This window comes from Aptenodytes patagonicus, unplaced genomic scaffold (assembly GCF_965638725.1).
Source record: "Aptenodytes patagonicus unplaced genomic scaffold, bAptPat1.pri.cur scaffold_542, whole genome shotgun sequence".
In the NCBI taxonomy this organism is placed as follows: Eukaryota; Metazoa; Chordata; class Aves; order Sphenisciformes; family Spheniscidae; genus Aptenodytes; species Aptenodytes patagonicus.
In genome coordinates this window covers 5,135-27,622 of record NW_027472439.1, presented here as the reverse complement: position 1 = coordinate 27,622, position 22,488 = coordinate 5,135, and the positions used below count along the sequence as shown (strand labels likewise).

At 64.3% G+C, this 22,488-nt stretch overlaps 1 protein-coding gene across 2 annotated transcripts; it reads right to left on the bottom strand.

Annotated features, from left to right (window-relative positions):
- Positions 1-668: 668 nt before the first annotated feature.
- CXXC1 (CXXC finger protein 1) lies at positions 669-21,910 on the bottom strand (the record flags this gene model as incomplete). 2 transcript variants are annotated; one of them, XM_076364074.1, is given in 14 exon segments in its annotated part: positions 669-821; positions 1,023-1,119; positions 2,591-2,640; positions 5,501-5,611; positions 5,711-5,918; positions 10,578-10,762; positions 13,130-13,237; positions 16,551-16,700; positions 17,126-17,152; positions 20,151-20,306; positions 20,449-20,564; positions 20,646-20,746; positions 21,548-21,645; positions 21,830-21,910. In XM_076364074.1, coding segments are annotated over 14 exon segments (1,563 nt in total), but the record flags the coding sequence as incomplete, so codon positions are not given.
- Positions 21,911-22,488: the final 578 nt, after the last annotated feature.

The following is a 22,488-nucleotide window of genomic DNA, read 5'->3' as shown; positions in this document are numbered from 1 at the left end:
CTCAACACCACCCAGATGGCCTCAACGCCACCCATGGGACCCTTGGTGACACCCAGGAGACCTCGATGGCCCCCACGGGACCCTTGGTGACACCCAGGAGACCTCAATGCCACCCAGATGGCCTCAACAGCCCCCACGGGACCCTCGGTGACACCCAGGAGACCTCAATGCCACCCAGATGGCCTTAACAGCCCCCAAGGGACCCTCGGTGACACCCAGAAGACCTCAATGGCCCCCAAGGGGTGCTCGGTGACACCCAGGAGACCTCAACGCCACCGAAGGGACCCTCGATGACACCCAGGAGACCTCAACACCACCCAGATGGCCTCAACGCCACCCATGGGACCCTTGGTGACACCCAGGAGACCTCGACAGCCCCCACGGGACCCTCGGTGATACCCAGGAGACCTCAACGGCCCCCAAGGGACCCTCGGTGACACCCAGGAGACCTCGACGCCACCCAGATGGCCTCAACGGCCCCCAAGGGACCCTCGGTGACACCCAGGAGACCTCAACGGCCCCCAAAGGGACCCTTGGTGACACCCAGGAGACCTCACCACCACCCGTGGGACCCTCGGTGACACCCAGGAGACCTCGACGCCCCCCCCCTCCCCCTCCCCCCCCGGGACCTCAGGGAGCCCGAGGGGCACCCGCGGCGGAGCACCCACCACCCGGACGCGCTCCAGGTCCACCTCGGCGCGGCGCAGCTTCTCCCAGCAGTAGTGCCGGTGGCACTTGCGCTTGGGGACGCGGCAGAAGTCCCCCGTCAGCTCGAAGACGTCCCGCACCAGCGGGCACCCGCACACCTCGTCCGCCGGCACCTATGGGTGGGGGGTGGGGGGGGCACCCACCGGGTCAGGGCAGCACCCTGCGGTGCCCCCCACTCCCCCAATTCCTCCTTCTCCCCAGGGCCCCTCCCGTCGCCCTCCCCCCCCCCCGGCTTCAGGACCCTCCCTTGCCCCGGGGGACCCTCCCCCCGCCCCCCGGGGACCCCCCCCCCAGCACCCATGGGTGCCCCTCACCTTGGGGTCCCGGGAGTGCTCGGGGCAGAGCACCTGCAGCCGCTTGCAGTAGGTTTTGCTCTGGGGGTTGTAGACGTCGCAGAAGAGGCGGGTGGCCCTGGGGGGAGGGGGGGGGGGGGGGGGGGGCACCCAGGCGTCCGGCTGACCCCCTCCCCCACACCTCCAGGGCACCCAGGTGTCCGGCTGCTCCCCTCTCCCCCTCCCTCGGCACCCAAAACACCCACCCACCCACCCCCAGAGGACCCAGGCACCCCCCTCGGGGACACTGCCCCCCCCCACCCCAAGGGGACCCAGGGGTTTGGGGAACCCCTCGGGGACAGCCCCCCCCCCACCCAAGGGGACCCAGGCATCCGGGGACCCCCCTCCGGGGGACACCCCACCCCCCCCGAGGGGACCCAGGGGTCCGGGGACACCCCCCCACCCACCCAAGGGATCCAGGGACATCCCCCCCACCCAAGGGACCCAAGGGTCCGGGGACCCCCCTCGAGGACACCCCCCACCCAGGGGACCCAGTGGTCCGGGGACCCCCCTCAGGGACACCCCCCCACCCACCCAAGGGACCCAGGGACATCCCCCCACCCAAGGGACCCAAGGGTCCGGGGACCCCCCCTCGAGGACACCCCCCACCCAGGGGACCCAGTGGTCCGGGGACCCCCCTCAGGGACACCCCCCCACCCACCCAAGGGACCCAGGGGTCCGGGGACCCCCCTCCGGGGGACACCCCACCCCCCCAAGGGACCCAGGGGTCTGGGGACACCCCTTGGGGACACCCCCCACACCCAGGGGACCCAGGGGTTTGGAGACCCCCCTCAGGGACACACACCCCCCCCACCCAAGGGACCCAGGGGTTTGGGGACCCCCCTCGGGGACACCCCCCCCCCCCCCACCCAAGGGACCCAGGGGTTTGGGGACCCCACCCCCCCACACCCAGGGGACCCAGGGGTCTGGGGACCCCCCTCGGGGACACCCCCCACCCACCCAGGGGACCCAGGGGTACGGAGACCCCCCTTAGGGACACCCCCCACCCCCCCAAGGACCCAGGGGTCTGGGGACATCCCCCCCCACCCAGGGGTCCGGGGACCCCCCTCGGGGACACCCCCGGGGACCCAGGGGTCTGGGGACACCCCTCGGGGACATCCCCCCCCCCCACCCAAGGGACCCAGGGGTCCGGGGACCCCCCCTCGGGGACACCCCCCCCCCCCCACCCAGGGGACCCAGGCGTCCGGGGGCGCCCCCTCGGGGACACACCCCCCCCCACCCAAGGGACCCCAGGGGTTTGGGGACCCCCCTCGGGGACACCCACCCCACCCAAGGGACCCAGGGGTTTGGGGACACCCCCCCCCACCACCCCCCAAGGGACCCCCCTCGGGGACACCCCCCCCCCACCCAAGGGACCCAGGGGTTTGGGGACCCCCCTCGGGGACACCCACCCCACCCACCCAAGGGACCCAGGGGTTTGGGGACACCACCACCCCCCAAGGGACCCCCCTCGGGGACACCCCCCCCCCCCCCCAAGGGACCCCAGGGGTTTGGGGGGACCCCCCCCCCCCCCCAGGCGCCCCGCTCACCCCTCGATGCGGGTGGGGTACATGGACCCGAAGGAGGTCTGGCTCTCGTACTGCCGGCACAGCGGGGGGGGGGGCTATAGGGGCCCCTATAGCCCCCCAGGAGCCCCTATAGCCCCCCGGGGACCCCTAGAGCCCGCCCTAGAGCCCCCCCAGCGGGGCCCGTATGGCCCCCAGCGCGGTTCTATAGCCCCTACGGAGCCCAGGGGCAGGGTTCCCCTATAGAGCCCCCCAGCAAGGGCCGTATGGCCGCTCGAAGCCCCGGCGAGCCCCTATAGCCCCTGTGCGGTCCGAGGACAAAGTCCATACGGCTCCTAGAACCCCCAGGGAGCCCCCTATAGAGCCCGCGAACCAAGAGGCCATATGGCCTCTACAACCCCCCCGAGGAGCCCTATATCCCCTATGGAGCCCCAGGCCCAGCATCCGTATGGCTCCCATAGGACCCGGGGGACCCCGCGAACAGAGTCCGTATGGCCCCTATAACCCCCAGAGAAGCCCTATAGCCCCAAACCGGAGCCCGTAAGGCCCCTATAGGGCCCAGGGAAGCTTGTATATTCTCTACAGAGACCTGCAAGCAGGTTCCGTATGGCCCCTATAGCCCCCCCGAGAGCCCCTATACCCCTATAGAGCCCAAGAACAGAGACCGTACAGCCCCTGTAGGGCCCAGGGGAGCTCGTATATCCCCTATAGAGCCCCACAGTGGGTTCCGTATGGCCCCTGTAGCCCCCAGAGAGGCCCTATAGCCCCTACAGAGCCCAAAACCAGTCTGTACGGCCCCTATAGCCCCCATAGGGCCCCTATATCTCCTATAGAGCCCAAGGCTGGAGTCTGTATGGCCCCTACAGATCCGGGGGAACCCCTATAGGACCTGGGGGAGCCCAAGACCAGAGCCCGTATGGCCCCCATAACCCCCAGAGAAGCCCTATAGCCCCTATAGAACCCAAAACCAGTCCATATGGCCCCGACAGGCCAGCGGAGCCCCCTATATCCCCTATAGCGCCCATGACCACAGGCCCTATGGCCCCTATAAATGCTGGGGAACCCCTATAGGACCGGGGGAGCCCAAGACCAGAGCCCATATGGCCCCTATAACCCCCAGAGAAGCCCTATAGCCCCTATAGAACCCAAAACCAGTCCATATGGCCCCGACAGACCCAGGGGAGCCCCCTATATCCCCTATAGCACCCATGACCACAGGCCCTATGGCCCCTATAAATGCTGGGGAACCCCTATAGGACCTGGGGGAGCCCAAGACCAGAGCCCGTATGGCCCCTATAACCCCCAGAGAAGCCCTATAGCCCCTATAGAACCCAAAACCAGTCCATATGGCCCCGACAGACCAGGGGAGCCCCCTATATCCCCTATAGCGCCCATGACCACAGGCCCTATGGCCCATATAAATGCTGGGGAACCCCTATAGGACCCGGGGGAGCCCAAGACCAGAGCCCGTATGGCCCCTATAACCCCCAGAGAGCCCCTATAGAACCCAAAACCAGAGTCCATATGGCCCCAACAGGCCAGCGGAGCCCCCTATATCCCCTACAGCGCCCATGACCACAGGCCCTATGGCCCCTATAAATGCTGGGGAACCCCTATAGGACCCGGGGAAGCCCAAGACCAGGGCCCGTATGGCCCCTATAACCCCCAGAGAAGCCCTATAGCCCCTATAGAACCCAAAACCAGTCCATATGGCCCCGACAGACCCAGGGGAGCCCCCTATATCCCCTACAGCGCCCATGACCACAGGCCCTATGGCCCCTATAAATGCTGGGGAACCCCTATAGGACCCGGGGGAGCCCAAGACCAGAGCCCGTATGGCCCCTATAACCCCCAGAGAAGCCCTATAGCCCCTATAGAACCCAAAACCAGAGACCATATGGCCCCGACAGACCCAGGGGAGCCCCCTATATCCCCTATAGCGCCCATGACCACAGGCCCTATGGCCCCTATAAATGCTGGGGAACCCCTATAGGACCCGGGGGAGCCCAAGACCAGAGCCCGTATGGCCCCTATAACCCCCAGAGAAGCCCTATAGCCCCTATAGAACCCAAAACCAGAGACCATATGGCCCCGACAGACCCAGGGGAGCCCCCTATATCCCCTATAGCGCCCATGACCACAGGCCCTATGGCCCCTATAAATGCTGGGGAACCCCTATAGGACCCGGGGGAGCCCAAGACCAGAGCCCGTATGGCCCCTATAACCCCCAGAGAAGCCCTATAGCCCCTATAGAACCCAAAACCAGAGACCATATGGCCCCGACAGACCCAGGGGAGCCCCCTATATCCCCTATAGCGCCCATGACCACAGGCCCTATGGCCCCTATAAATGCTGGGGAACCCCTATAGGACCCGGGGGAGCCCAAGACCAGAGCCCGTATGGCCCCTATAACCCCCAGAGAAGCCCTATAGCCCCTATAGAACCCAAAACCAGTCCATATGGTCCCGACAGACCCAGGGGAGCCCCCTATATCCCCTACAGCGCCCATGACCACAGGCCCTATGGCCCCTATAAATGCTGGGGAACCCCTATAGGACCCGGGGGAGCCCAAGACCAGAGCCCGTATGGCCCCTATAACCCCCAGAGAAGCCCTATAGCCCCTATAGAACCCAAAACCAGTCCATATGGCCCCGGCAGACCCAGGGGAGCCCCCTATATCCCCTATAGCGCCCATGACCAGAGGCCCTATGGCCCCTAGAAATGCCGGGGAACCCCTATAGGACCCGGGGGAGCCCCTATGTCCCCGACAGAGCCCCGCAGTGGGTTCTATATGGCCCCTGGAGACCCAGGGGAGTCCTTATATCCCCTATAGCGCCCAAAACCAGAGTCCATATGGCCCCGATAGAGCTCTAAGGGGCCGGGGGGGGGGGGGGGGGGTCCCCCCGCGGGGCGCCTATAGGGGCCTATAGGTACCTTGGCGTAGCAGCGCTCCATGTGGCGCAGGGCCACCTTGGGGTTGATGGGGTGGCCGCAGGAGACGCAGAAGATCTGCAGGTCCGTGTCCTCGCTGTCACCCTCCGTGCTCTGCGGGGGACACCCCCCACCCCCCCCCAAGGGGTCAGGGAGGGGGGGGGGGGGGATCCCCAGGGATCCGGGGGGGGGGGGACGGGGGGACCCCCCCACCTCCTCGTCCTCGCGGGGCGGGTGCCCCTTGGCGCGGGCGATCAGCCCCTCCAGCTCGTGGAAGCGCCGCTCCATCTCCTGCAGCCGCAGCCGGGCCTGGTGCTGCTCCCGCCGGATCCGCTCCAGCAGCCGCTTCCCGTGCTCCTCCGCCACGCAGGGGCTCTGCTGCCACTGCTGGATCCGCTGCGGCAGGATCTCGTAGATCCGGCTGCGGGGCGGGAGTGGGGTTAATGGGGTCACCCCGGGGGGGGTCCCCGCTGCCCCAGGACCCCAAGATCCCTGGGATCCACTCCGGCACCCTCTATGGCGGGATCTTTAGATCTGGGTGCAGGACCAGGGAGGGGAGACGGGGTTAATGGGGCCACCCTGGGGGGGTCCCCACAGCCCCAGGACCCCAAGATCCCTGGGATCCACTCCGGCACCCTCTACGGCAGGATCTTTAGATCCGGCTGCGGGGCGGGAGTGGGGTTAATGGGGTCACCCCAGGGGGAGGTCCCCGCTGCCCCAGGACCCTAAGATCCCTGGGATCCACTCCGGCACCCTCTACGGCAGGATCTTTAGATCTGGGTGCAGGACCGGGGGGAGAGACGGGGTTAATGGGGCCACCCCGGGGGGTCCCCGCTGCCCCAGGACCCCAAGATCCCTGGGATCCACTCCAGCACCCTCTACGGCAAGATCTTGTAGATCCGGCTGTGGGGCCGGGGCAGGCGGGGTTAATGGGGTCACCCTGGGGGGGTCCCCGCTGCCCCAGGACCCCAAGATCCCTGGGATCCACTCCGGCACCCTCTACGGCAGGATCTTTAGATCCGGCTGCGGGGCGGGAGTGGGGTTAATGGGGTCACCCCGGGGGGGGTCCCCGCAGCCCCAGGACCCCAAGATCCCTGGGATCCACTCTGGCACCCTCTATGGCGGGATCTTTAGATCTGGGTGCAGGACCAGGGAGGGGAGACGGGGTTAATGGGGCCACCCTGGGGGGTCCCCGCTGCCCCAGGACCCCAAGATCCCTGGGATCCACTCCAGCACCCTCTACGGTGGGATCTCATAGATCCGGCTGTGGGGCCGGGGGAGACGGGGTGGGAATGAGGTTAATGGGGTCACCCTGGGGGGGTCCCCGCAGCCCCAGGACCCCAAGATCCCTGGGATCCACTCCGGCACCCTCTATGGCGGGATCTTTAGATCTGGGTGCAGGACCAGGGAGGGGAGACGGGGTTAATGGGGCCACCCTGGGGGGTCCCCGCTGCCCCAGGACCCCAAGATCCCTGGGATCCACTCCAGCACCCTCTACGGCGGGATCTTGTAGATCCGGCTGTGGGGCCGGGGCAGGCGGGGTTAATGGGGTCAACCTGGGGGGGTCCCCACAGCCCCAGGACCCCCAAGATCCCTGGGATCCACTCCGGCACCCTCTACGGCAGGATCTTTAGATCCGGCTGCGGGGCGGGAGTGGGGTTAATGGGGTCACCCCGGGGGGGGTCCCCGCAGCCCCAGGACCCCAAGATCCCTGGGATCCACTCTGGCACCCTCTATGGCGGGATCTTTAGATCTGGGTGCAGGACCAGGGAGGGGAGATGGGGTTAATGGGGCCACCCCGGGGGTTCCCCGCTGCCCCAGGACCCCAAGATCCCTGGGATCCACTCCAGCACCCTCTACGGCAAGATCTTGTAGATCCGGCTGTGGGGCCGGGGCAGGCGGGGTTAATGGGGTCACCCCCGGGGGGGGTCCCCGCTGCCCCAGGACCCCAAGATCCCTGGGATCCACTCCGGCACCCTCTACGGCAGGATCTTTAGATCTGGCTGCGGGGCGGGAGTGGGGTTAATGGGGTCACCCCGGGGGGGGTCCCCGCAGCCCCAGGACCCCAAGATCCCTGGGATCCACTCTGGCACCCTCTATGGCAGGATCTTTAGATCTGGGTGCAGGACCGGGGGGAGAGACGGGGTTAATGGGGCCACCCCGGGGGGTCCCCGCTGCCCCAGGACCCCAAGATCCCTGGGATCCACTCCAGCACCCTCTACGGCAAGATCTTGTAGATCCGGCTGTGGGGCCGGGGCAGGCGGGGTTAATGGGGTCAACCTGGGGGGGTCCCCGCAGCCCCAGGACCCCAAGATCCCTGGGATCCACTCTGGCACCCTCTATGGCGGGATCTTTAGATCTGGGTGCAGGACCGGGGGGAGAGACGGGGTTAATGGGGCCACCCCGGGGGGTCCCCGCTGCCCCAGGACCCCAAGATCCCTGGGATCCACTCCGGCACCCTCCACGGCGGGATCTTTAGATCCGGCTGCGGGGCGGGAATGGGGTTAATGGGGCCACCCCGGGGGGATCCCCGCAGCCCCAGGACCCCAAGATCCCTGGGATCCACTCCGGCACCCTCTACGGCGGGATCTTGTAGATCCGGCTGTGGGGCCGGGGCAGGTGGGGTTAATGGGGTCACCCTGGGGGGGTCCCTGCAGCCCCAGGACCCCAAGATCCCTGGGATCCACTCCGGCACCCTCTATGGCGGGATCTTTAGATCTGGGTGCAGGACCAGGGAGGGGAGACGGGGTTAATGGGGCCACCCTGGGGGGTCCCCGCTGCCCCAGGACCCCAAGATCCCTGGGATCCACTCCGGCACCCTCTACGGTGGGATCTCATAGATCCGGCTGTGGGGCCGGGGGAGACGGGGTGGGAATGAGGTTAATGGGGTCACCCTGGGGGGGTCCCCGCAGCCCCAGGACCCCTGGGATCTGGTGGGGGATCTGCTATGAGATCCCCTACGGCAGGATCTGGTAGATCCGGCTGCGGGGCAGGGGGGGAGACGGGGTTAATGGGGCCACCCCGGGGGGTCCCCGCAGCCCCGGGATCGGGTGGGGGATCCGCTCTGGGATCCGCTGCGGCAGGACCTCGTCGATCCGGCTGGGATCCAGGGGAGGGCGGGGGGGGGGGGGGGAATCAAGGGGGCACCCTGGGGGGTTCCCCCTGCCCAGCCCCCCCCCCCCGGCATCCCCGGGATCCACTGGGGGATCCACTCTGGCATCTACAGGGCTCCCGGTCTATACTGGTGGGTCCATACTGGCCCATACTGGTCTATACTGGTCCATACTGGTCCATACTGGCCCATACTGGTCCACCCTCACTCGACATCCAGCCCCGCACCACCACCCTCCTCCCAGCACTTGGATAACCCAAGTCCCACACTGGTCCACTACGCTCCATACTATTATATACGGGTTCATACTGGTCTATACTGGTCTATACTGGTCCATACTGGTCCATACTGGTCCATACTGGTCCACCCTCACTTGACATCCAGCCCCGCACCACCACCCTCCCCCCAGCACTTGGACAACCCAGGTCCCACACTGGTCCACTACGCTCCATGCTACTATATACTGGTCCGTACTGGCCCATACTGGTCCATACTGGTCCATACTGGTCTATACTGGCCCATACTGGTCCACCCTCACTTGACATCCAGCCCTACACCACCACCCTCCCCCCAGCACTTGGACAACCCAGGTCCCACACTGGTCCACTACGCTCCATGCTACTATAGATGGATCTATACTGGTCCGTACTGGCCCATACTGGTCCATACTGGTCTATACTGGTCTATACTGGCCCATACTGGTCCCCACTCACTTGACATCCAGCCCCGCACCACCATCCTCCCCCCAGCGCTTGGACAACCCAGGTCCCACACTGGTCCGCTACGCTCTGTACTAATATATACGGGTCCGTACTGGCCCATACTGGTCTATACTGGCCCATACTGGTCCATACTGGTCCATACTGGCCCATACTGGTCCCCACTCACTTGACATCCAGCCCTACACCACCACCCTCCCCCCAGCACTTGGACAACCCAGGTCCCACACTGGTCCACTACGCTCCCTGCTACTATAGATGGATCTATACTGGCCCATACTGGTCTATACTGCCCCATACTGGTCTATACTGGTCCATACTGGTCTATACTGGTCTATACTGGTCTATACTGGCCCATACTGGTCCCCACTCACTTGACATCCAGCCCTACACCACCACCCTCCCCCCAGCACTTGGACAACCCAGGTCCCACACTGGTCCACTACGCTCCCTGCTACTATAGATGGATCTATACTGGTTCATACTGGTCCATACTGGTCCATACTGGTCTATACTGGCCCATACTGGTCCCCACTCACTTGACATCCAGCCCCGCACCACCACCCTCCCCCCAGCACTTGGATAACCCAGGTCCCACACTGGTCCACTACGCTCCCTGCTACTATAGATGGATCTATACTGGTCCATACTGGCCCATACTGCCCCATACTGGTCTATACTGGCCCATACTGGTCTATACTGGCCCATACCGGTCTATACTGGCCCATGCTCACTTGACATCCAGCCCCGCACCACCACCCTCCCCCCAGCACTTGGATAACCCAGGTCCCACACTGGTCCACTACACTCCCTGCTACTATAGATGGATCTATACTGGTCCATACTGGTCCATACTGGTCCATACTGGCCCATACTGGCCCATACTGGCCCATACTGGTCCCCACTCACTTGACATCCAGCCCTACACCACCACCCTCCCCCCAGCACTTGGACAACCCAGGTCCCACACTGGTCCACTACGCTCCCTGCTACTATAGATGGGTCTATACTGGTCCATACTGGTCTATACTGCCCCATACTGGTCTATACTGGTCCATACTGGTCCATACTAGCCCATACTGGTCCCCACTCACTTGACATCCAGCCCTACACCACCACCCTCCCCCCAGCACTTGGACAACCCAGGCCCCACACTGGTCCGCTACGCTCTGTACTAATATATACGGGTCCGTACTGGCCCATACTGGTCTATACTGGTCCATACTGGCCCATACTGGCCCATACTCACTTGGCGGCCAGCTTGACGCCGCAGGCCTCGCTGCAGTACTTGGAGGGGGGCCGGGCGGGGCGGGTGCAGCCGGGGCCCAGGCACTGGCCCAGCCCGGCGGGGTCCCGGGCGTCGGGGCGCTCCGGGTGCCGGCTGCGCTCCCGGTGCCGCGGTTTCTGCCGGTGCCGTTTGTAGCGCTCCTCCTTCTGCCCCCCGCCAGGAAACACCAGTAAGCACCAGTAAGCACCGGTAAAGCCCCAGGGATCACCGGGAGCCCTCCCAGCGGCCCTCCCGGTAACCCTCGGGGGCTCCCAGTAACCCCCAGTAACCCCCCGGTAGCTCCCAGTAACCCCCCAGTCGCTCCCAGTAACCCCCCGGTAGCTCCCAGTAACCCCCCAGTCGCTCCCAGTAACCCCCCGGTAGCTCCCAGTAACCCTTGGGGGCTCCCAGTAACCCCCCGGTAGCTCCCAGTAACCCCCAGTAACCCCCCAGTAGCTCCCAGTAACCCCCCAGTAGCTCCCAGTAACCCCCAGTAACCCCCCGGTAGCTCCCAGTAACCCCCCAGTAGCCCTCGGGGGCTCCCAATAGCTCCCAGTAACCCCCAGTAACCCCCCAGTAGCTCCCAGTAACCCCCCAGTAACCCCCAGTAACCCCCCGGTAGCTCCCAGTAACCCTCGGGGGCTCCCAGTAGCTCCCAGTAACCCCCCGGTAGCTCCCAGTAACCCCCCAGTAGCTCCCAGTAACCCCCCAGTAACCCCCAGTAACCCCCCGGTAGCTCCCAGTAACCCTCGGGGGCTCCCAGTAGCTCCCAGTAACCCCCCGGTAGCTCCCAGTAACCCCCCGGTAGCTCCCAGTAGCTCCCAGTAACCCCCTGGTAGCTCCCAGTAACCCCCCAGTCGCTCCCAGTAACCCCCCAGTCGCTCCCAGTAACCCTCGGGGGCTCCCAGTAACCCCCAGTAACCCCCCGGTAGCTCCCAGTAACCCCCCAGTAGCCCTCGGGGGCTCCCAGTAGCTCCCAGTAACCCCCAGTAACCCCCCAGTAGCTCCCAGTAACCCCGCAGTAGCTCCCAGTAGCTCCCAGTAAGCCCCCAGTAGCTCCCAGTAACCCCCCAGTAGCTCCCGGTAACCCTCGGGGGCTCCCAGTAGCTCCCAGTAACCCCCAGTAACCCCCCGGTCGCTCCCAGTAGCTCCCAGTAACCCCCCAGTAGCTCCCAGTAACCCCCCCAGTAGCTCCCAGTAACCCCCCCAGTAGCTCCCAGTAGCTCCCAGTAACCCCCAGTAACCCCCCAGTAGCTCCCAGTAACCCTCAGGGGCTCCCAGTAGCTCCCAGTAACCCCCAGTAACCCCCCGGTCGCTCCCAGTAACCCCCCGGTCGCTCCCAGTAACCCCCCAGTAACCCCCCAGTAGCTCCCAGTAACCCCCAGTAACCCCCCAGTCGCTCCCAGTAACCCCCCGGTCGCTCCCAGTAACCCCCCAGTAACCCCCCAGTAGCTCCCAGTAACCCTTGGGGGTTCCCAGTAACCCCCAGTTCAGACCAGTAAGGCTCCTGGGGATCACCAGGAGCTCCCAGTGCCCACCCGGCAGCTCCCCCTAGGTCCCGGTGGCCCTCCCAGTATGTCTCAGGGCATCCCAGTAACTCCCAGTAGGTCCCAATGGACATCCCAGTAGCTCCCAGTAACCCCCAGGACATCCCAGTAGCTCCCAATAGCCCCCAGGACGTCCCAGTAGCTCCCAGTAACCCCCAGGAGCCCTCCCAGTAGCTCCCAGCAGGCACCCAGGCAGCCGGGGACCCCCTATAGAAGGGACCCAAGCACCTGGGGCACCCTATAGAAGGGACCCAGGCGTCCGAGGCCCCCTATAGAAGGGACCCAGGCGTCCGAGGCCCCCTATAGAAGGGACCCAGGCGTCCAGGGCCCCCTATAGAAGGGACCCAGGCGTCTGAGGCCCCTTATAGAAGGGACCCAGGCGTCCGAGGCCCCCTATAGAGGGGATCCAGGCGTCCAGGGCCCCCTATAGAGGGGACCCAGGAGTCTGGGAGACCCTATAGAGGGGAGCCAGGTGCCTGGGAGACCCTATAGAAGGGAGCCAGGCGTCCGGGGCCCCCTATTGAAGGGGGACCCAGGCATCTGGGAGACCCTATAGAGGGGACCCAGGTGTCTGGGAGACCCTATAGAAGGGACCCAGGTGTCCGAGGCACCCTATAGAAGGGACCCAGGTGTCCGGGAGACCCTATAGAAGGGACCCAGGCGTCCGGGAGACCCTATAGAAGGGACCCAGGCGTCCGGGAGACCCTATAGAAGGGACCCAGGCGTCCGGGAGACCCTATAGAAGGGACCCAGGCGTCCGGGAGACCCTATAGAAGGGACCCAGGCGTCCGGGAGACCCTATAGAAGGGACCCAGGTGTCTGGGAGACCTTATAGAGAGGACCCAGGCGTCCGAAGCACCCCCTATAGAAGGGACCCAGGCATCCGGAAGACCCTATAGAGGGGACCCAGGTGCCTGGGAGACCCTATAGAAGGAACCCAGGCGTCCGGGAGACCCTATAGAAGGGAGCCAGGCGTCGGGGCCCCACCTTTTTGTCCGACTTCTTCTCCCGCCGCTTGACGTGCTTGACCTTGACGGCGCGTTTGCGCAGGACGGGGTCGAGGAAGGGGGCGTCCTCGGGGTCGCTGAGCCACGGCTGCGCCGGGGACAGGCCGAAAACCCGCCTCAGCGCCGCAAAAAACCACCCACCCACCCCCCCCCCCACGCCCCAGACCCGCCGAGACGCGCCTCGACCCGCCTCCACCGCGCTAAAAACGGCTAAAAACCCCGCCGCGGCGCCCTCCAAACGCCTCTTTACGCGCTAAAACATGCCTCGAGCGGCTTAGGCTGCGGCTACGCGCTAAAAACGCGCCCTGGCGCGCTGAAAATGCGCCTCTACGGGGTAAAAACACGTCCCAGGGCGCTTGAAATAGGCCCTTACGTGCTACAAACGTGCCTCGACAGGCTTAAAACACATCCGTATGCGTTAAAAACACGCCTCAACGCGTTAAAAATGCTTCTGCAGGGTAAAACATACCGTAAATGCGTCTTTTAACCACTGCAAGAACTAAAAACATACTTGGACATACTTAAAACATGCCTTTACATATTAAATACATGCCTTGGTGCACTTAAAAATACCTTTACATGCTAAAAACATGCTTTGATGGGCTTAAAACGCGCCTTTACACGCTAAAAGCGCACCTCAACGCGTGTGAAATGCAACTTAACGTGCTAAAAGCGCGCCTCGGCGCATAAAAACGCGCCTTGACGTGCCAAAAGCACGCCTCGACGCACAAAAACACGCCTTTACATGCCAAAAGCACACCTCGACGCACAAAAACACGCCTTTACATGCCAAAAGCACACCTCGACGCACAAAAACATGCCTTTACATGCCAAAAGCACGCCTCGGTGTGCAAAAACACGCCTTAAAAACGCCAAAAGCACACCTCGATGCGTGTGAAACATGCCTTTACACGCCAAAAGCACGCCTCGGCGTGGGTGAAACGCCTTTACATGCTAAAAGCACACCTCGGCACGTGAAACACGCCTTTACACGCTAGAAACATGCCTTTACAGGTGTGAAACATGCCTTTACATGTTAAAAGCACGCTTTGATGCACAAGAACATGCCTTTACATGCCAAAAGCACGCCTCAGCGTGGGTGAAACACGCCTTTACACGCCAAAAGCACGCCTCGATGCACAAGAACACGCCTTTACATGCCAAAAGCACGCCTCAGCGTGGGTGAAACACGCCTTTACACGCTAAAAGCACACCTCGGCACGTGAAACACGACTTTACACGCTAGAAACATGCCTTTACATGTTAAAAGCACGCCTTGACGCACAAGAACACGCCTTTACATGACAAAAGCACGCCTCAGCGTGGGTAAAATGCCTTTACACGCCAAAAGCACACCTCGATGCACAAGAACACGCCTTTACGTGACAAAAGCACGCCTCAGCGTGGGTGAAACACGCCTTTACACGCTAAAAACACACCTCGGCACGTGAAACATGCCTTTACATGCTAGAAATGTGCCTTTACAGGTGTGAAACATGCCTTTACATGTTAAAAGCACGCCTCGATGCACAAGAACACGCCTTTACATGCCAAAAGCACGCCTCAGCGTGGGTGAAACACGCCTTTACATGCCAAAAGCACGCCTCGATGCACAAGAACACGCCTTTACATGCCAAAAGCACGCCTCAGCGTGGGTGAAACACGCCTTTACACGCTAAAAACACACCTCGGCACGTGAAACACGCCTTTACATGCTAGAAATGTGCCTTTACAGGTGTGAAACATGCCTTTACACGCTAGAAACGTGCCTTTACAGGTGTGAAACATGCCTTTACACGCTAGAAACGTGCCTTTACAGGTGTGAAACACACCTTTACACGCTACAAACATGCCTTTACAGGTGTGAAACACACCTTTACATGCTAGAAACGTGCCTTTACAGGTGTGAAACATGCCTTTACACGCTAGAAATGTGCTTTTACAGGTGTGAAACACGCCTTTACACGCCAAAAGCACGCCTTGACACGCAAAAACGCCCTTGGGCATCATTAACGCTTGACTCCGACGCGCTAAAAACCACGTCTGGACACGGTTAACGCGCCCCAACACGCCCAAACCGCCCCTCCACGCTAAACCCACCCCCCAACACGCTACAACCGCGCCCTGACACGCCAACAACACGCCAGCGGGGCTTATTTAGGGCCTCTGCGAGGCATTTTGGGACGTTTTAGGACCGTTCCGGGGGGATTTGGGGGCCCCAGACCAGAATTTGGGGCGTTCCGGGGCCGTTCCGAAGGGATTTGGGGTCCCCGGGATACATTTTGGGGTGATTCCCCCCCCCCCCCCGCCCCCACCGTTCATTTGAGGGGGGATTTTGGGGCAATTTGGGGGGATTCGAGGCGTTTGGGAATATCCCGGCGGAATCGGGGGTCCCCGGATGAGAATTTGGGGCACTTTGGGGCGATTCCGAGGGGATTTCGTGCCCCCGAGGCAAATTAAGGGATATTTGGGGGTCAATTGGGGGGGGGGGGGGGGATTCGGGGTCCCCAGCGCAGAATTTGGGGTATTTTGTGGCAATTCCGAGGGGATTTGGGGGTCCCAGGGCAAATTATGGGCATTTTGGGGCGATTCGGTGGGGGATTTGCGGCTCCCGGGGGGCTCGTAGGAACATTTTAGGGAGGTTCTGAGGGGATTTGGCGTCCCCAGACCAGAATTTTGGGCTTTATGGGGCAATTTGGGGGGGGATTTGAGGCGTTTCGGGGCCATTCCGGGAGGATTTGGGGGCCCCGCATCAGAATTTTAAGCGTTTTGGGGTGATTCTGAGGGGAATTGGTGCCCCCGGAGCAAATTCGGGACATTTGTGGATGATTCTGAGGGGATTCGGGGTCCCCAGCACAGAGTCAGGGGTATTTTGAGGCAATTTGAGGGGGGATTCGGGGTCCCCCGCGTCCATTTTGGGGCAATTCTGGGGGGATTCGGGGTCACAGAGTCCATTTTGAGGCAATTCTGGGGGGATTCGGGGTCCCCCAAGTCCATTTTGGGGCAATTGTGGGGGGATTTGGGGTCCCCTGTGTCCATTTTGGGGCAATTCTGGGGGGATTCGGGGTCCCCTAAGTCCATTTTGGGGCAATTCTGGGGGGATTTGGGGTCCCCCGCGTCCATTTTGGGGCAATTGTGGGGCAATTCTGGGGGGATTCGGGGTCCCCCGAGCCCATTTTGGGGCAATTCCGGGGGGATCTGGGGTCCGTGGAGCAGATGTAGGGGTATTCCGGGGCAATCCTGCACGGCTTTGGGGTCCCCAGCCCAGAATTTGGGGCATTTGGGGACTATTCCAAGGGGATTTGGGGTCCCCAGGCCAAAATGGGGGGGAACTTGGGGGGCACGGGAGGATTTACGGGTGCCGGGGGGGGGGGGGGGGGGGGGAATTTGGGGTGACTCACCAGGCCGTGCTCGTCGAAGGCGCCGGCGCAGAGCTCCTGGTAGAGCCGGGGGTCGAGCGGCAGCTCCTCGTCCGAGAGGCTCTCGGGGGGCCCCGCCGCCCCCAGCTGCTCCTTCAGCAGCTCCAGCTCCCCCTCGCGCCCCCGCGCCAGCTGGGGGGGGGTCAGCACCCACCCAGACGCCCGACGCCCCCACCCCCAGGGGCACCCAGGCGTCCGGGGGACCCGGAAACCCCCCCTCCCCCCATTGCAGCCCCCCAGGGCCGGGGGGTTGGGAACCCACGCAAACCCCCCCCCCCCCATCAACCCCTAAGGGACCCGGGTGTCTGGGGGAACCAGGGGTGCCCCCCCCCCCCACCCCCCCAAAGGGGACCCAGGCGTCCGGGGGACCTGACCTCAACCCCCCACCCCGGGGGCACCCAGGCGTCCAGGGGAGCCCCCCACCCCCCCCTGCTACGGCACCCAGAGGGGATCCAGGGATCGGGGACCCCCCACCCCCCCTTCCCAAGGGGACCCGGGCGTCCAGGGACACCCCCCCCCCCCAAAAAAAAAGGGACCCAGGGGTCCGGGTGACTCACCGAGGTGGGGAAGTACTTGTAGGACTCCTGGGGAGGGGAGGGACACGTCGGGGACACGGGTGACGTGGGGACAGGGGGACACGTCAGGGACATGTCGGGGACGTGGGGAGAGATTTGGGACATGCGGGGGACATGGGACAGGGGGACACGGGACAGGGGGACACGGGACACGTCAGGGACATGGGGAGAGATTTGGGATGTGTGGGGGACACGGGACAGTGGGACATGGGACACGTCAGGGACGTAAGAAGAGATTTGGGACACGTCAGGGACACGGGACAGGGGGACACGTTAGGGACGTGTAACGTGTCAGGGACACGTCAGGGACATGGGGAGAGATTTGTGACACGTCGGGGACACGGGGAGAGATTTGGGACATGTCAGGGACACGTCGGGGACGTGGGGAGAGATTTGGGACGTCGGGGACACGGGACAGGGGGACACGTTGGGGACATAGGGAGAGATTTGGGACACATCGGGGACACGGGACAGGGGGACACCAGGACACGTCAGGGACACGGAGAGAAATTTGGGACACGTTGGGGACACGGGACAGGGGGACACGTTGGGGACATGGGGAGAGATTTGGGACACATCAGGGACACGGGACATGGGGACATGGGACAGGGGGACACCAGGACACGTCAGGGACACGGAGAGAAATTTGGGACACGTTGGGGACACGGGACAGGGGGACACGTTGGGGACATGGGGAGAGATTTGGGACACGTCAGGGACACGGGACAGGGGGACACGTTGGGGACAGGGGGAGAGATTTGGGACACGTCAGGGACACGGGACAGGGGGACACGTTGGGGACAGGGGGAGAGATTTGGGACACATCGGGGACACGGGACAGGGGGACACGGGACAGGGGGACACCAGGACACGTCAGGGACACGGAGAGAAATTTGGGACACGTTGGGGACACGGGACAGGGGGACACGTTGGGGACATGGGGAGAGATTTGGGACACGTCAGGGACACGGGACATGGGGACATGGGACAGGGGGACACCAGGACACGTCAGGGACACGGAGAGAAATTTGGGACACGTTGGGGACACGGGACAGGGGGACACGTTGGGGACATGGGGAGAGATTCGGGACACGTCAGGGACACGGGACAGGGGGACACGTTGGGGACAGGGGGAGAGATTTGGGACACATCGGGGACACGGGACAGGGGGACACGGGACAGGGGGACACCAGGACACGTCAGGGACACGGAGAGAAATTTGGGACACATTGGGGACACGGGACAGGGGGACACGTTGGGAACATGGGGAGAGATTTGGGACACATCAGGGACACGGGACATGGGGACATGGGACAGGGGGACACCAGGACACGTCAGGGACACAGGACATGGGGACATGGGACAGGGGGACACCAGGACACGTCAGGGACACGGAGAGAAATTTGGGACACGTTGGGGACACGGGACAGGGGGACACGTTGGGGACATGGGGAGAGATTTGGGACACGTCAGGGACACGGGACAGGGGGACACGTTGGGGACAGGGGGAGAGATTTGGGACACGTCAGGGACACGGGACAGGGGGACACGTTGGGGACAGGGGGAGAGATTTGGGACACATCGGGGACACGGGACAGGGGGACACGGGACAGGGGGACACCAGGACACGTCAGGGACACGGAGAGAAATTTGGGACACGTTGGGGACACGGGACAGGGGGACACGTTGGGGACATGGGGAGAGATTTGGGACACGTCAGGGACACGGGACATGGGGACATGGGACAGGGGGACACCGGGACATGTCGGGGACGTGGGGAGAGGTTTGGGACACGGGAGAAGGGAACACATTAGGGACATGTGACGCATCAGGGAGACAGGACGGGGGACACGGGGACACATTAGAGACACGTGACAGGCACACGGGGCCACCCCACCACCCCAGGACCACGCCCCCCCCGAAACCACGCCAAAACCCCCGCACACGCTAAGCACACGCACGCTAGCGGCATGCTAACACGCTAAAAACATACAAGTGACATGCAAAGCACATGCTAACACCACACAAATGTGTGAAACGCTAAGGCTGTGTTGATGACATGCTAAGGACACGCTAAGCACACGCAGACCACATGAACAACTCAGTAAGCACACACTAAAACCACATTAGCATCACGCTAAGGACATGCCAAGCACATACTAAAAGCATGCTAATGACATACCAATAATACGTCACACGTAGTTAAGATCACGGTAACAACACATAAAGCACACGCTAACACCACACCAAGGCCATGCAAACATACTAAGCACATGCTAAGGCCACGCTAACACCACTGATGACGCGCCAGCACACTGAGCACATGCTAAGAACACGCAGCACACACCAAGGCCGTGCAAATAAGATGCTAAGGGCGTGCCAGGCTCATACAGGAAGGTCACACTAAGCACGTGCTACCGCCACGCTAAGGCCGCAATAAGCACACACTAAGGACACGCAAAGCACATGCTAAGGCCACGTTAACACCACAACCCGCCAAACACACGCTAAAGACGCTCCAGCCACGCCAGCAACACGCTAACGCACTAAAACCCCGCACGCTACGGCCACGCTGAGCCCACACTAAAGCCACGTGACGGACTCCCTAACCCCGCGCTAAGGCCACGCCCAGCACACGCCAAGCTCACGCCAATGACGTGCCAAGGGCACGGTAACATCCCCGTGCTGCCAAACTACGGCCACGCCGAGCACACGCGAAGGCCATGCCAAGCACGCTAAGGCCACACCGAGCACACACGAAGGCCACGCCAAGCACACGCTAAGGTCACACCAAGCACACGCTAAGGCCACGTGAAGGACTCCCTAACCCCACGCTAAGGCCACGCCAAGCACACGCTAAGGCCACATGAAGGACTCCCTAACCCCACGCTAAGGCCACGCCAAGCACACGCTAAGGCCACGTGAAGGACTCCCTAACCCCGCGCTAAGGCCACGCCAAGCACACACTAAGGCCACGCCAAGCACACGCTAAGGCCACGCGACTCACCCGGGCGCGCAGCTGGCACTGCCGCAGGCGGCACTTCTGGCGGATCTTGTTGGGGCCCCCGAACTTCTTCATGTCGCGGCAGAAGTCGCACTGCCCGCAGTCCTCGGGGCGCCGGCAGGCCTCGCACTCCCCGCACATACGTGCCGACCGCTTGATCTGGGGCGGGGAGGGGACACCCAGGCGTCCGGGGAGGGGACACCCAACCGTCCGGGGAGGGGACGCCCAACCGTCCGGCTCCCCAGCCTTCCCGACGCCTCCCAGGACGCCTGGGTCCCCTCCCCGGACGCCGGGGTCCCACCTTGGCGGCCCGTCCCTGCTCCAGCGCCAGTTCCTGGGCCTTGACGCTCTCGTGTTCCCGCTCCTTCTCCCGCCATTTCTTGTGCCGGTAACGGATCTCCAGGGTGGGGTCCTTCTCTGGGGGAGGGGGTCAGGGAGACCCAGGTATCCGGGCACCCCACCCCCCAAAAAAAAGGGGACCCCGTGACCCGGGCTCACCCCGGCACTGCAGGCAGTACCACTCCCGGATGGCCTTGGCCATCTTCTCGGTGATGTTGATGCAGTCGCCGTGGAACCACTCGTTGCAGTTGTCGCACCCGCTGCGGATAGAGAGGAGCACCCCAGTTGGGGGACACCCCCCCCCCTTCCCCGGGACCCAGGAGTCCCTGGGGGGGGGACCCAGGAGCCCCAGGGGGGGGACCCAGAAAGCCTGGGAGAGGACCCAGGAGCCCTGGGGAGAGGGGACCCAGGAGCCTAGGAAAGGGACCCAGGAGCCCCGGGGGGGGGGACCCAGGAGCCTGGGAAGGGGACCCAGGAGCCCCGGGGGGGGGACCCAGAAAGTCTGGGGAGGGGGCACCCAGAAAGCCTGGGGAGGGGGCACCCAGAAAGCCTGGGAGAGGACCCAGGAGCCTGGAAAGGGGACCCAGGAGCCCCGGGGGGGGGGGGGACCCAGAAAGCCTGGGGAGGGGGGACCCAGGAGCCCTGGGGAGGGGGGACCCAGGAGCCCCGGGGGGGGGGGATGGAACCCAGGAGCCCTGGGGAGGGGGGATCCAGAAAGCCTGGGAGAGGACCCAGGAGCCCCAGAGCGGGGAGGGGACGACCCAGAAAGCCTGGGAGAGAACCCAGGAGCCCTGGGCGGGGGGGGGACCGGACCCAGGAGCCCTAGGGAGCGGGGGGGGGGGGGACGGACGACACCCAGGAGCCCCGGGGAGGGGACCCAGGAGCCTGGGAAGGGGAGCCAGGAGCCCCGGGGGGACGGAACCCAGGAGCCCTGGGGAGGGGGGGACCCAGAAAGCCTGGGAGAGGACCCAGGAGCCCTGGGGGGGGACCCAGGAGCCCCGGGGGGGGGGACGGGACCCAGGAGCCCCGGGGGGGGGAGCACCCAGGAGCCCGGCACTCACATCATGAAGCAGTTGATGTCGGGTTTGCGGCACACGCAGTAGACGGGGGCGTTCTCCTCCCCCCCCGGGCCCGCCTCCGCGTCCGAGAACTCGCTGTCCTGGGCGGGGGGGGGGGGGGGGGGGGAAGCGTCAGGGCCTCCGGGGACGGGACGGGACCTGGGGGGGGGGGGGGACCCCCAGGCGTCCGGGGGGGGGGAGGACGGGACCCCGGAGTCCGAGACAACACCCCCCCCCCCCCCAAAGCGACCCAGGGGGCCCGGACACCCCCGGGCCCCCCCTCACCATCGCCCCTTCGTGGCGGCCGCTGCCCCCGACGGAAGGTCCCGGCCCGGCCCCGCCACAGCCGGAAGCGGGAGGGGGAGGGGGCGTGGCCGGCTTCCGCTTCCGGGTAACGGGGGGGGGGGGGAAATGCCCCCGCGCCCACAGACAATATGGCCGCCGCCGGCCGCGCCCGCCCCTAAAATGGCGGCGGCGGCGCCTGCGCGGGGCGCCGCAAAATGGCGGCGCCCACTGCGGGCGGCGTTCAAAATGGCGGCGGCCGCCCGTGGGGGGGGGGGGGGGGCGGGCGGCCATGTTGGGGAGGGAAAGTGTCGCCGCCACCCCCCGGGACCCCCAGGGAGACACGTGAGCGGTGGTGGCAGTTGGGGACGTTTATTGGGGGGGGGGGGAGGTTGGGGACGTGGGGGGACATGGGGATGTGGGGACATAGGGACAGAGGGGGACATGGGGGGACACGGGGGGACGTGGGGGGACACAGGGGGACACGGGGACGTGGGGACATGGGGGGACGGGGGACGTGGGGGGACGTGGGGACATGGGGTATGTGAGGACATAGGGACATGGGGGGACATGGGGACACGGGGGGACATGGGACATGGGGACACGGGATGTGGGGACGTGGGGGGACATGGGGACGTGGGGGGATGTGGGGACATGGGGAC